Source organism: Lepidothrix coronata, unplaced genomic scaffold, assembly GCF_001604755.1.
Source record: "Lepidothrix coronata isolate B3197 unplaced genomic scaffold, Lepidothrix_coronata-1.0 Scaffold61, whole genome shotgun sequence".
Lineage (NCBI taxonomy): Eukaryota > Metazoa > Chordata > Aves > Passeriformes > Pipridae > Lepidothrix > Lepidothrix coronata.
In genome coordinates, this window is record NW_016690241.1 from 2683236 (window position 1) to 2698443 (window position 15208).

At 47.0% G+C, this 15208-nt stretch overlaps 2 protein-coding genes across 2 annotated transcripts in view; one reads left to right on the forward strand and one right to left on the reverse strand.

Annotated features, from left to right (window-relative positions):
* EGLN1 (egl-9 family hypoxia inducible factor 1) overlaps positions 1-1806 on the reverse strand; it is a 35434-nt gene extending 33628 nt beyond the window's left edge. The window contains exon 1 of the mRNA XM_017817453.1: positions 877-1806. Within this exon, the coding sequence (XP_017672942.1) occupies positions 877-1791 (915 nt within the window). The 5' untranslated portion in view covers positions 1792-1806. The remainder of the gene's footprint in view (positions 1-876) is intronic.
* A 6953-nt stretch (positions 1807-8759) lies between these two features.
* The window catches only part of TSNAX (translin associated factor X), a 52055-nt gene continuing 45606 nt past the window's right edge, over positions 8760-15208 (forward strand). The window contains exon 1 of the mRNA XM_017817456.1: positions 8760-9073. The gene's annotated coding sequence lies outside the window, so the exon portion shown is untranslated. The remainder of the gene's footprint in view (positions 9074-15208) is intronic.

Below are 15208 nucleotides of genomic sequence, written 5' to 3' on the forward strand. Positions count from 1 at the left end.
CTGGAAAAGCTAAGAGGCAAACAAACCCTTTCACACTGTCCCGGTCGAGAGCAATCCCCGGGCTGACGGCGGGACAACACCCGCCCATCGCGGAGGCTGCGGCCCGGGCTCGCTGGGGCTGGGCGAGAGCCACAGAATCACAGAATTGTTAGGGTTGGAAGGGACCTCTGGAGATCATCTAGTCCAACCCCACTGCCAAGGCAGGATCACCTAGAGCAAGTAGGTTGTTGAATGACTCCAGACAGGGAGACTCGACGACCTCCCTGGGCAGCCTGTTCCAGTGCTCTGCCACCCTCTACGTAAAGTTCTTCCTCACACTGAGGTGGAACTTCTCGTGTTTTAAGTTTATGGCCATTGTGCCTCACCCTGTCGCTGGGCATCTCTGAAAAGAGCCTGACACCATCCTCTTGGCATCTGCCTTTGAGATATTTACATGCATTAGTGAGATTCTCTCTCAGTCTACTTTAAACAGGCCCAGCTCCCGCCGCCTCTTAAGAGAGATGCTCCAGCCCCCTGATCATCTCTGTGACCCTCCACTGGACCGTCTCCAGCAGCTCCTTGTCTTTCTTGTACAGAGCCCACAAGCGAACACAGTAGCCCAGAACTGGACACAACTCACAAGTACGAGTCGGCTCCGGGGAGCGGAGCAGCAGCGGGCGCACGGGCACACGCACAGCCCCGCACAGACAGACGGATGGACGGACGGACGTGCGCACCCGCACGCATCCGCACACAGCCGCACACGTGCGCGCACACACGGCCGCGCCCGGGGAAGCGCCGGCTCCGCCGACCCGCTCCCGCCCCCCGCCGCAACTCCCCCGGTGCAGGGGCCGGGGGGGCCACCGGGGGTCCCGGTTCCCTCCCTCCCATACTCACTTTCGTCCTGCCGTTGATTTTGTAGTTGCCCAGCTTGCCGTTGCAGTGCCGAATGAGATCGTCCATGCTGTTCATGAGGAGCCGGATGGTCTGGCAGCCCGGCTCCTTGCCCTCCACCCAGGTGATCTTGTCCCCCCGGATGTCCTTGGAGGAGTCGCTCTTCTGGCTGACGAGCTGCCCATCGGTGAAGCGGCCGGTGTGGTGGAGGGCCCGCACCTCCTCGGCCACCAGCCCGCCCAGCTCCTTGCCGAGGAAGTCGTCCACCACGCAGATGCCGTGCTTGTTCATGCAGGGCACGATGTACTCCAGCGCCAGCCGCTGCGGCACCAGCGACTTCGTCTGCCCGTTGGGGCGCAGCGCGGCCCCGCCGGGCCCCGCCTGCCCGCCGCCCGGGTACAGGTTCGACTTGTCCCGGTACAGCAGCACCGCCTCCCCGGAGGGCGACGGGGACTGGGCCGCGGCCGGGGCCTCCGCCTCACCGCCGGCAGCTGCGGCGGCGGCGACGTGGTTGTTGGTCAGCGGGGCGGCCTCGGCGGGGGCGTCCGGGGACGGCGGCGCTGCGCCCTTGCCGGCCCCCGCCCGGCCGCTGCCGCTCGCCGCGGCCCCGCCGTGGGCGCGAGGCGGCGGGGGGTGCCCGCTGCGGGGCTCGGTAGCGCCCCCTGCCGCGCCCGCCGCCGCCGCGCCGCCGCCGCGGCAGATGAGCTTGTGCTTCTTCCAGTCCTGGCGCTGGTGCTCCTTGCTGCAGTAGAAGGAGCTGCGGCAGCGCCCGCACCGCAGCAGGTTCTCCATCTTCCCGCACAGCTCGCAGTACTGCCGATCGCGCTCGCTGCTGCTGTTGCCGCCGCCGCTGCTGCTGCCGCCGCTGCTCTCGCCCTGGCCGCCCTGGCCGGCGCCGCCGCCGCTGTCATTCGCCATGGCGCTGGTGCTGCCGCCGCAGCCCCGCTCGGCCGCCGGGTTATGTTATGTAAGGAGGCGGGCGGGAGCGGCGCTAACGCGGGCCCCCGCCCGGCCGCGCGGGGAGGGAGCGCTCACTGCATCATGGCCGCCCGGCTCCGGCTCCGCCGCGGGTCCCGCCGCCCTCCGCCTCCGCCGGCCCGCGGCCTCCTACGGGGCGGCCGGGGCGCGGGGGCCCGCGCCGCCCTCCCTGCGCCGCTAACGCCGCTTAGCGCCGCCTCATCGCCGCCCCGCCAGCGGCGGAGCGGCCGAGGGGGAGCGGGGTGGCGCGGTGCGGGACTGCCTTCCGCTCCCCGCCGGCCTCTCTGCCCGGTGCAGCGCGGGCCGGCGCGGCCGCCGCCTCTCCCCGCCGCGCCTCCGCCGCTGTGCCGGGGCGAGGAGGAGGAGGCGCCACTCCAGCGGCCCGCTGTGCACGTACGCCACTTCCAGCCCGCCAGCGCCGCCGGCGCGTCAGGCGGGCGGGGCCGGGCGGGCGGGGCCGGCCGCGGCCTCCGCGCTGCTGCGGAGGGGCTGAGCGGTACCGCCGCGGCCGCGGGGCCCGGCGCTGGGCGAAGGGACAGGCCTCTCCCCTCTCTCCGACCAGCGCGGCCTTCCCAGCAGGGACGGGACTTCTGGGGGTTGTCATCGGCCTGGGCTGCTTGGGACCCTCCGCCGTCGCTGGGCGGGCAGTGGGTCGCTAGTCTGTGGGTGCGCCTCTCCCCAGTAGCGAGCTACCCTGGTGCCCCTCGGGGGTGCGGCCCCGCCGCAGGTGAGGCGGGGTTACCGAGGAGCAAGGGATGACATGGAAGCCGGGCGCTGTCGCCTTGAATGACAGGCAGGATGGCGGCGGCCACAGTGGAGGGCCAGGTTTTGTCAGTCCCGTAGGCCCCAAAATGTCCCTGCCGGATAGCTGGCAGGGTGGGAGGGAAGTGCGCTGGCTCCCTCATAACACGTGGCTTGTGTCCCACCTAACTCGGTGGTAATGAAGGACAGAGCCAGGGTGATTAAGAAAAGGAAAAGTAAAAAGCATGGAGAAGGAGCAAGTGATGTGGCTGCTGAAAGGAGGAGAACCCGGGAGTTGGGGCCCGTGCTTTGATGAACATGGCAAAGCCCCTGACAGAAAAAAGGATGATTTAGCAGAGCAGTGCTGGTGAAAGGACAAAGTCCCAACACAGTCACGCTGGCTGTCGGAAGCCACATGGGGACCTGGAATCCTCTGAGGTGATGGTGTAAGCTCCGATTGGATCTGCTTAACCATGGCTTTGCTTGCTTGTGGTATATGTTATGAAAGTGGAGTATATTTTGCAATTTCCTGCAGTATAGCCCAACATGTTGGTCGCTCCTTCAGAGCCTCGTGGTAAGACTGAGCAAGGATTCCTCCTGGGTGAGTTCTCCTGCCCAGCTTCTCAGAGAACAATTTGGAGAACAGACAGCAAGTCTGCTCCCTGGGCTGGGCTGGCGAGACACAGTGCCTGCCATTGGTCTGCACTGCCTGTAAGTTAAGCAAATCCATTCTAAACCCCAAAAAGTGTAAAATACATGAGCCAATATCCAGATCTGGAGGTAGAAAGGTGAAATGAGTCCTCTGGTTGGTAACCCAGAGGCTGCCACAAGCTTTCCCATAACTTTGGATAAGTGATTTTTTCTTTGTCACTGTAGAAAAGGAATACTAATGCTTTTGCTCCTCACAGGCTGTTGTGAAGTTTAAGACTGTAATATGCTTGTATTATAGTGAGATGGCTTTACGTATGCAATTAAAATGGTTTCGTTCTTATCATCTCTCCTGTAGAACTGGATTTAAAATTACTTGGCATAGCAGTAGGACTTGGAGGAATGTTAGGCACTGAATGTACTACGTGAAAGATGCAGAAGGAGTAAGAAAGTGTGCCAAAGCTACAAGTGCCTGTGGTACGTACATGAAAAATGAGAAGGAAAAACAGGATGAATTATTAGAAAGGCAAAAGCAGTACTGAGAGGACAAGGTCATGAAAGCCCAGTGGATAAAATTTCAAGGTGAATATGACCAACAAGCTCCAAGGCTGAATTAACAACAACAACAACAAAAAAGGTGCTGAATGAACTGGAAAAGCTGGGTACTAAAAACCAAGTTTCATGTTAGTAATTTCTTTGTTCATTATTCTTAAAGGGAGGAAAATGAAGTGGAAAAGGCAGAAGGAAGTGGATTAAAAGCAAGTTTTAAGTCCAGAGCATAAAGTGGGCAGATTTTTATTGTAGGTTTAATGAGAGTTTTTCTTTAGCTACAGGTATATGAGGTATGTCAGAAATACTAGGTTTAGGCATTCCTCTAACTTGCTTTAAGCTGAGATTAACTCAACTGATTTCCTCGGACTTGCAGTATCGTTAAACTGGGCTAAATGAGAAGAGAGTCAAGGCCGTTATTTTCAAAAACTTCAGAAATGCAAACAATGACGTTCTGCCAGATAGAAACTGAAGAGTTAAAGACCTTTTGCATTTGTTGTGCACTCTTTCAGCAAACATAATGGACATGAAAGTCACAGACTCAAAACTCAGTCATCCAACTATGAAAACTAAGAAAAGGACCAAGGTAAAAGTATGATGCCTGGCTAAAATCTAATGATAGTTATTAATTTACAGGCTAATTTGGCTTCAGAAGTCTTTTGTTCCTTCCCTCTCTTTTCCACATGTCTTGGGATGCAATTAAAGGTCTTAGTTTTTGCATTTGCTAATGTGCTAAGCTACTTCAGGTTGTCTTGACATAATACCGTTTGACAGCATTGTCAAAAGAAATACCAAGTTTAATAAAATCCATCCTTGGGTGTATGAAGCATTTGCCATATTTTATGATTACAGCACTTTGCCAGTGGCACAAAACAATTTAATGGAGGTTGTTTTACAGTGACAAAGCTGTGTCACAAAGAGTGGTGGTGGTAAGGAAGCTCTGGAAGACAATGAGTATTTATATTACAATAGTATCTACAACATGCTAGAAATGTTTTCCAGGCATATAAAGACTATTCATTGCCAAAGGGCTTGTTCCTTAAAAGACAGTGTAAGGACAAAGCACGACAAAAAGCAACATGCAGTATACAAAGCAAAATGACCAATATGATGGTTGCCAGAACTGAGGGGGAAGGGACTTCCTCCTCTTTCTTTTCTGCTGGTTGCTCTTCACTTGCTCCCTAACACAGCCTTTCCAAGATAGCTAATTTCTTGTCTGTGTCAGTGAATGTTGGAAAAGAACTTTACTGATGATTAGGTAATGATGAGACATACTGGTTTGCAGAGAATGCAGGTGAAAAGTCTTTAAAATTAAATACCATCGTAATGAGGATATTGTGGGATAAACTTAATGTGAGGTCATAGTTTTTCATCACCACTTAGATATGGATCTGATATGCTTATTAGAAAGGGGGAAAAAAATGTTGGTCAATGAATAACTTCTCTGTTTTTATTAAGTAGTAGTAATAGCTGTGTTTATACCATGCTTTAGATATCTGGCGTACTGCAGCTGTGAGGTTGTATAAGCAACCGAAAAAGAATCTTTGAAGCCCGTGGAGAAGGGGAATGCAGAATAACAAGATTAGAGAAGGTTACAAAATCAGCTTAGAAATAAAGTTTAAATGAGAAATAGTCTCATCTTCAGACATTTTTGCTGTGAACAGGAAAAAGTCCCTGTGATTCCAAGCTAAGTTTTTCACTGCTGTCAGAAGGCCACTTGGAAGCTACTGTATTCCTGAGTACTGTACTCCTGAGGTGGGTGGTAGTGTAAGGTGTCAGTGAGACAGATGCATGTCCACAACAGTGTTATAGTTAAAATTCAGAACTTGGGGGCTTGTATCATTTGCTCTCTTCTACCCAGGCCACTCCACCATGTTCTTCAGCCTGACTGCTGATATTCAGCTTAAACCATTTTTCACTGATCGCAACAGTGCCATTTTTCAAGCTTGCTTTTCATACTAGCAAGTGAACTGTAACAGGTTTGTAGCTTTTCCAAATAAAATGAGACAACTGTTTGTCTGAGTGGGATTCTCTGTTAAACTCACTTCCTTTCTAATGAGGACAAACTGTACAAAATACATCCACAAGGCTATGCAAGTGCTCCTTTGTTAAGTGCAGACTCTTTTCCTGAGGTACTCAAAGGGTTAGTGTGGTTTATTCATCTCCCAGAAACCTCCTCTGTCCCCTGTTTCTGCAAAGAAGGAAAGGAGGGGGGAGGGATGGGTGGTCACCTGTCAGAGGTCATCCGGGAGGTGTGCCTGCTGTCACAGAGGAGCACATGACCTAACACAGGGTCTCCTCAAATCACTTGGCCAGCACGCCCTACAGGGTCTCAAGACATTTTCAAGATCCAGGCTTTAGCTTTTTGATAGGCCAAGAACTTGGTATTTTCCTGCCACATTAAGAAGTGGCACCCAGCCCTTGGGACAATGGAGAATTGGGCTCTGAGCCCTGAAAATAGTCTGCAGTACCTTGGAACGCCTGTCATCCCACTTAATGTTTGTTAATGCCATTGCAGAGTTTCTCTAAAAGTTTTTGCTGAAATTAAAGTAATAGAATAATTTAGTTGTTTGTCACTGAATATCATAATGATCTAATGTTTAAAAGAGAAAACCTTTCATTATAATCTGAGATTATATGGGTTGGGCTAAATATAAGGAGAAGTATTCTCAATTACTTTATGTAAACTTGTGTTCAATTCTGTGTTTAATATTGCGGGATTCCTCCAGGCTCTTCAGCTAAAATTGTTTTTGCTGTCCCTGAATCTGTCTGAAATTGTATGCATTTTCATATCTGGGAATATAGCCTATTTTTATTACACCAAAAATATGGTTAGGGTTTATCCAGAGAGATTTATACATATTAAAATTTTCATCTACTGTAATAATTTTATTCACATTTAGGGAAAATTAATTATGCTAGTGCAGTACAAAACAATGTCTTTTAAAATTTTTTTTAGCTGAAAATGCTGCTTCCAAATGTCTGTATCTGTAAAGCTATGAAAATGCAGAATAGCTTAGAAAGTGCTCAAGACTGACTCATTCCGGTTTTGTCTTCATTTTAAACTTTGTACCATGGAAAGTTCAAAAGCTTTTTTTCACATTGTTTGTGAGGTTTCTCCAGAGGGAGTTTTCTGGCTCTGGTTAGAAAAGAACTCCCTGTCTTGCTAAAGATTGACAATTACGTACATTTTTGGCCTCAAACTTAAGCAAGCCAGCAGGCCCTCAGGGTGCTTAAAGTCCAGTTATGAACAGAAAGTTACTTTTAAAGAACATTTTTTAAACCTATTTGAAATTCATGCACTGATACAGTGATAAGCAGTTTGGGGGTGGGGGAGCAGGGAAGAGAGATTCCTGCTTTAGCTGTGTGTAGATCAAATTGATCTGAACTGCTCCAGAAGCTTTTCTTGATTTTGGTGCAGACAAGTCTTCCGGAGTGAGAACAGGGGACTCCAACATAAAGAAAGTCCAGTGCTTCTTACGGCCACAATCATAAAAAGACCTTTTCATTCTGCATCTGATATGTGCTTCCTGCCCCTCTGTCATCATGATTCAGCACTGTGACATGCTGAAAGATCATTAAGGTGGAAACAATGCCGAGCAGTCTTAGGATGATGTGGTGCACCGTGATTATTTTGCGTGTACCTGATTTATTGCACATCATATTTTCTCTTTCCTCATCTTTTGGGTTCCAGACACGTAGTTCTTACTTCTGCCAGTGCCTGGTCTTGTGTTCAGAAAAGAGAACAGGGATGCCCTGAGGTGTAGGCAAGGACAGTTTGCCCTGTGCCCCTTGGTTTGGGAAGCTTGAGAGTACCTTAGCTCATACATTGCAATATATCCTGCTATTTAATGTGTTACAGTCTCCACTTGTTTTTTCCTGATTACCTAGAAAAGAGCTCAAGAGAGGAACTCAAGAACTGTTCCTGAAAAAATGAAGATGTATTTGTTAGAAGACTGGACATTTTATCTTTGGTTGAAGACACAGTTTCCTTTTCCTTTCTCCAGATGACTAGCACAATTTCTGATATCCCTCAATTCTTCTTATTGAGGTAGTTGTACCAGTAGGAGAGAGACACTAAGAAAATGAGATTTTAAACAAGCTTGAAACATTTGCTGCTATGAAAGGAGAGACCTGTCTCAGTAATTTAAGAGAGGAAGAAAAAGGTAATAGTGAGTGAGGTTTTGAGCTGGTAAGACTGACTAGGTGTTATTGCTCAATAACACTTAGTGGCCTGATTTTTTTTTTTTGGTAAGGCAATTTCTTGAGAAGAATGGGGACAGGCCTCATTTTTTGTTTGTTTTCTGAGTGAACAATGCTGTCCTCCCTCTTTTCTTGAACAATGGGGATAAAATAGTATAGCGTGTGCTTTGTTGAAACTATTAAGATAGTACATCTGTCCTGAAGAGCTCACCTTTTCCAGGGCTGGCTACAGACATGCATTTGCACATGAGCATTGTGAGTCTGAACCCTGAAGAACCACTGCAATCTGAGTGGACTCAGTACAGTTCAGCACCGTGTTCTCTGTCACTCCTCAGTCCTCCTTCTGCCATTATAGTGCCTGTGTGTTCCCATGCTCCCCTCTGATGCATACCAGGGTGCAATGTCCCATTGCTCTGCTGCCAGTGCCCCCCTCAGTGTCTGCCACATCCCAAGGGCTTTGTGATGCCTATTCTTGTGTTTCCATCCTTCCCAAAGGCACAGGCTTTGTGCTTGAGACTGTACTCTTCTGTTTGCCTTCCTCCTGTGCCCTGCAATGCTTTCTTCTGTTGCAGTGGCTAGGTTTAAGACACAGTGTTGAGTTGCTGCCCACCAGAAGGGGTGGTTCTGCTCCCTCCAGAGCCACGCTCCTTGGCACCACTCTTATCAAGCCCTTTGATGAGTCAGTTCGAGAGAATGGTTTTCTGTTGGATTAACAAGTTGGATTGGCTTTCCAAATGGTTTGATGTGGTGCAAGAGAGGGTGTGGACCAGCAGGGCCAGGAGTCAGGAAGGGAAAAGCAGTACCACCCAAGTCAGAATGGTAAACTGATTCAGTCGTGTTATGTAACTTTGCTTGTATTTACTTCATATGATGTAACTTGACCCATTTCTACTTTCTCCCTGATTGAAGAGAAGCTTTTCATTTTGAAACTGCATTGAGAGAATCAGCAGATCCAAAGTACAGGATATTCTGTACCAAGACAGGATAATGGCTAGCATCAGCTGACTCTGCTATCTGAGGATGCAAGGAGAGGCGTTCAAGCTATTGGTGGTGCGAACAGCATGCCAGGGACTCAGATTTTGTAAGTTTTTGTTTGGTTGTTTTTTTTTTCAGGTCGTAGTAGTTGAAAGGTTCTGGCTGTTGATTTAAACCGTTCTTGATAATTTAGAACTGAACAAATACGGTATTAAAAATTGTGGTGTTGATGCACACTCATTATGATGATGCTCTGTTTCTTCTTTTTCTTCCTATGCTAACAAGCACAACCCCCTGTGCAAATACTCTTAGGCTTATACCAGAGTAAGGTATTTCATCACGTTTTAAAGCACATCCCAAGCAACTTATTCCGAGGACAGATATTTACTAAACCAGGAATGCTAGTAGTGGATGTACAGTAATTTATATTCCTGTATTACTATGAAAAATTGATGTCTTCCCACTGCATGATCTAAACTGACACTATTCATTTTATCTCTTTTAATGGGCATTCAGATGTCACAATGCTGTTAATGAATCCACTGAAACATAATGTTGGAATTGTATGCTGGAGAGCTTTTACAAAGCAGTACCTAAATATTAGGTGCTGGAAAATTACCAGGAGTTTGTGCAAGCAAACAGCTGAATTTGTATTATTAACATCTTTGGTTTGTGCTCAGAGTGATAGTATGTGCTACAGGGTTGTAATTAGGGCTGGGTTGTGTCTGAGTCTTGCTATCATGCTGCATCAGTTTGTCACTGTTAGAATTGCTACCCCTGAACTGTTCCCTGTTCACCCAGTTAGCTAATTAGTGACCTAGAGATAAAGTGGCATTTATTGGTACTAGAAGAAATGGCCTTTCATTTTTATGCAGAAGCAAAAAACAGATCAACAAGCAATTTGCACATTCTTCATCCACACACAGTGCAATGGAAGATGATAATGCTCATCTTGTCAGGAGGTGGATTTCACTTTTTTCCTTACTATTTCATTAGGCTTATATTTTCTCTTTGGAATTGTTCTCTCTTTTTTTTGTTGTTTTTTTGGGGGGGGTTGTTGTGGTGTTTGTTCATTTGTTTGTTTTGGGGGTTGTGTGTATATGCTCAGACTGTTGGTAATGGTGGGACCATGTTCATGAGTTTTCATTAAAAAGCAGATTCCTAAAAAGGATTCCTCAGATTAGAGCTTCCTTACTGTGTGATGGAGTTTAAACTGGAGGGGATAGGCAGACAATAGGCAGAGACTGTCCTCACCTATTTACCAAATGGTGCAAATGGTTGTTGAAATTCGTGTGGGAGACAACACTCCTCCCTTTGTGCAAACATATCCTCCAAGAAAAGCCATTTGCTGTGGGCAATAGTCAAGGGCTTGCTGCTTTTCTCTTTCCAGTGTGAGAGGCCAACCATGGCTAGCTCATATACACACAAAGACTCATGTTTGTGGGTATGTCCACTCTGTGTATCCAGCCTGACTCCTACCTTTTTTTAGCTACGGTGACCATTTCTCCACTAGTTTAAGAAATATTCTGTATTTCATTTGTGACATGAGTAAAAGAAATGCTGAATCATATCTGTGGAGCAACACTCAGCAGTGCATTTGCTAGTGGAACCTTATTTTTGATTTTAAAACATCAGCCTCAATCTTCTAAGAAAAACTGCAACACAAAACTAAAACCACTTCTTCCTCTCTGTTATCTTAAGATAGTCCTGAATTGCAGACCTAGGACAAAAATCAACTGAAAATATGGGTTCATGTTAGAGAATCTGCCCTGAGCTTCTGATTTTGCATTTGTAATCCAGATATGGACAAGACATGTCAAGAAGAAAACTTCCTCAGGGGTGTATAAATGCCAATGTGTAACATCAAATGCTTGCCTGCTGCACTACATACTATACTGCAAAGGTTTATTGCTTGCTAAATGCAAGGTAAAGCTCTGAAGCAAGGTGTAACCTCATTTCCCTTTGTAAGCCTTCATAACAGCTAAATGGGAGCTCTTCCAGAAAACTCTCTGGAAACTTTCATCTGGCCTCAGTGCTCTATAAATAGAGGAGGTCTTCATCCCTGAGGAGGTTTTGCAATGTTGTTTTGCGGGGGAGTGCCGAGCTCCGATGGAGGCAGAGAGTTATGGAGCAGTGTGGTGGGACCAGGAAAGGGAACAGGATCTCCTTGAATGTGAGGTGAGGTCTGAGGACAGCTTGAGAGGAGAAAAATAAAGATGTAAGGCTCTTCCCAAAAACATGTACACAGGGAGAAATTCCCTTAGATGTTGTGCAGAAACTACTGCCAAAATGGTAGTGGTGTGGAAAATGCAGCCACAGTGACTGTCAGCCGCAAATAACAAAGAAAGATACCTGCCTCAATCCGTCAAGAAACACTCCTGGAGAGGTGATCTTTCACTCTCCACAACAAATGAAGAAATGTTTTCACTGGGATCAGTGAAAACAGCAATACACGCTGTAAGAATTACTGTTGTTTGCCATGCAGAAATTATTTAGTTGCTCTGATGGACTGTCATGAGTGAGATAATGTGACAGAGTGATCACAGACTAAGTCCCAAGAGCAAAACACTTGGAATTTTGTTTCTAAAAAATATGTAAATATAGAAGAAAACCAGCTGACTGTTACAGAAACTAGAAGAATCTGTCCTAACACTCTCCATTTTCATTAATGTAGGTCCCTTGATTGTGATGGCAGATTGAAAAGCATTATCTTCCAAAATGTAGCTACTGTGTATTTTCTAAGATTTAGCTACAGTTTAAATGCGGGGGGAAAAATGTGTTAGGGTCAAGTTTCATGTATTACTTTCAAAAGAAATAACTTTAAAAAATAGGATGGAAAAATGAAAATTTCACTCTGACTTTTGATACTTCGTTTACCATAGTCTCATTTACTGTACATTTGAAAGAGGAATACTCCACTACTTGTTTGGCTACTTTTGGCGTAAAAAAATTGCAAAATATAAAAAAGAGGCTTCATTTTGGCTAAGCACAGTAATTTGGAGCCAACAAGACTAATTTGGGAGACAATATTCTGTCTACAGAAGAATGAAAAATGAAAGCAAACCATTTTTCCGCCCACAGACTGCATATTGAACACGCTGGTCTATAGATGAGTTATTATTTGACCTCAAAGACCTTTGATAGGCAATTTTTAAATGTTTTTCTTCTTGCCAGCAAATATTCAGAGTTAAGAGAAATCTTTATTTTGTTGATATAAAAATAATATAGAAATAATAATATAGGAGCACCAAGCCATTGCTCTACAAGGTTATCATTCCTCTGCCTTCCTGAAAGTGTCATCTAGCTACAAGTTCTTTAAAGGTGAGGAAGATGTGTTTTTCGTGCCAAAATAGTACTTACTGCTTTCAGCGTGCTAAGGTTTTATGGTAGTGTTTTAAAATCAGATCTTAGACAGGAAAGGATGAATGATACAATGTGCTAATTATAAGGTAAGTTACAAGGAAAAGAAACCTCACAAAACCAAAACTGATGACAAATCACTTGGTCATGCTTGGCTTCTAAGTAATCGTGACAAAATGTACAAATGGGAGGGGATTTCGAACAGTGTCGTGCATTAGCTCCGAAACTCTTCCCTTTGCTTTTTTATTCTAGTGAGCACAATCATCCTTGCATATCCTAATCTACTTCAAGTGAATTGTCTACTGCAGTCTCAAAGGCCAGAGTGGAAAGAGTTTTCTTCATGTAAACAAACCTGTTTACACACACACAAGATGAGTGGTCACTGCAATGTTGGTGGAATTCCTCTGAGTCCCTTCACAGACAGCTTAAGGCTGTACTCTTGAAGTGGTGCACACATAGCTGCGTACGGTGGTTTTCAGAATATTTTGTTAATATTTTGCTAAGTACTGGAATACGTTTTTTCATAACTTGGTCTGGCTGCACGCTGTGTTGCTGTGAGAGTGCCTGAGAAGGAAGGGAGAGGCCAGAACTTGTTTTCAAGTGGTTTATTGACTATTAAACTCTTATAGCCAGATAAAAGCAGCAGCAAATAACCTGATCTATGTGTTACAACAGTGCACATGTCTCACCTTCTCCCTCCTTGCATCGTATTTCCTATCTAGGTCACTGTGCAGTGCAAAGCTGTTGGTTTACCAGATAATGTTTCTACACATTGCTCCAGACACGGTGATGACAGGCACGTTCTCAGGCTGTTTATGCAAATCACTAGTGTCTCGAGCCCCCTCCTGGCATATATTTTACCTTCCTCCTTGCTGATTTGGTACATGGTATGGCTTGCCCAACCCTATGGATGGCATTTGCTATACTGACATCTAAACAGCTTTGTAGATAAAGCCATCTTGCCATCAGCCTGTCAAACATAAATTCCATCACTACCCTGCAATTGCTGTGTAATTAAATGTTCTCCTGCTAGGCATACTCTGGTTTAACAAGTTTTATGAGTCATGGCAGCAAAGGGAAAGGAGAGTCTCCAAAAACAAGAATGGGCACAAACACCCCCTTGATAATTATCTTATTTAGAGAGAATAAGGTTCTTGCTCATATAGAGAAGTTTACACCAGGTCTCTTCAGATCCCTTGTCAGAGTATCTCACGCTGATGCCCTGTAAGGTACCCAGAGAAAGTGATTTTGCAGTTCTGAATTACATAAAATGTGGTAGGACAGATGCTTGCAAGGAAGTGGTTTGTTTGCGGCATATTGGTTTGAGAGTGCTTGAGAAGGAAGGAATAGGTGAGAACTTGCAAATTCTGTGCTCTCATAAACTCAACCCCAAACCCATCTACATCACAGGACATGTATTACATGTATGAGGAGAGCATTGCCAGGGCCCAGTAGTCAAGATCTGAGTGTTTAAAGCAGCACCAAAACAATTTCTCCCTAGCTGCAAGCAACTAGGGGCATGAAAATTGCTGGTGTGAGGAGGCAGCTTAGCAGCATCACTCTCTTGTCTGGCTGAGGCAGAGGAGTGCATTCTGTGCATGGCCGGGACCATCTGCACCCTCTGCTTCCACACCTTGCTGTTCCAGCAGGGAGGGACTGTGCCCCTGGCAGCATGGGCAGGACAGTGTGACTCTGCTTGCCCCCGGGGCAGAGCTACATGCAAGCTTCTCCATGACTCCCAAGTCAGGGAAGAGGCAGTCAAGGAGCATGTGGGAATGAAAAAGTTTTGATCACATCTGGAGTTCCTCTGACCAGATTTGCCCTCTTGGTGTAGCTTGCACTGAACACAACAGGCCAAAGTCAGCTTCTGGGTGCATGGGACAAATCATCAGAGGTGCATAAGTCAATCTTTAAACTCCAGGTCTGTTGGCTGAAGAGATTACCGCTCACCCGGCACTCAGGCACACTCACCCCCCCGCCAGCTTTCCTTGACCTATTTACTGGCATTGAACTAAATACAGGCAGACCTTGTGTTTCAGCTGCCTGAGTTAGCGTGGATCACTTTGATTCTCGAGATCCAAGGGAGCACACACAACCAGTTTTGCTTACGAACATGAGAGGGTAGTGGTGGTTACGAGGAGAATGGTAACAGCCAAAGTAAGATTAGACTGGGGTACTGACACTTCAACAACAGCTGGAAGAAGACTTGAATCTCCAGCCTGTGTCCATATGGCTGTTTTCAGGCTATGACTGCCTAAGCAGGGCTTCAAGAAGAGCTGTTCCCTTCCTTCCTCTCCCCATGCCACCCCAGGGGCTGCTGCAGCTGCCCCAGCAGCATGCCTGCTCCTCCTGTGGCTGCCCTTGTCCTCTTCCAGGACTGAGCACTGTGTGCTCATGCAGGGCCTGGCCAAACTGTGCTGAGCCAGCTCATGTCCGGTGCTTGCAGCAACACACAGACCAAATGACAGGGCTCTGTGCTGTCCCCCAGATGGGACAAGGATCAGCCTGTGCTGTAACCCCTCTGCTTACCTTGTCCTTCCACCTTAAGGTCTTCATCTATCTGGGTCCTGTTGCAAATGCCAAATTAAACTGTTAATACCCCTGAGCAGGGATGGAGGATTAAATCAGATGAAAGATTAGAGTACCTTAGCAGGATATATGCTTAACTAAAGGTACTGAGTCTACAACTAAGGTCTGAAATGCCACCAAGGAGCTGGCTACACCCCTGCTGGTGCCAAGATTTGCCAGGCAGCTGCCTGTGTGAGCTGCTGGTCCCTGTTCATAGACAGATTGCTGCTCTGTGGGTAGCTTGGCAGCTGCCTGCTCAAGACTAGGACACCAGCCTCCTTTGGTGGGCATCCTAACCCACCGGCAAGAGAAA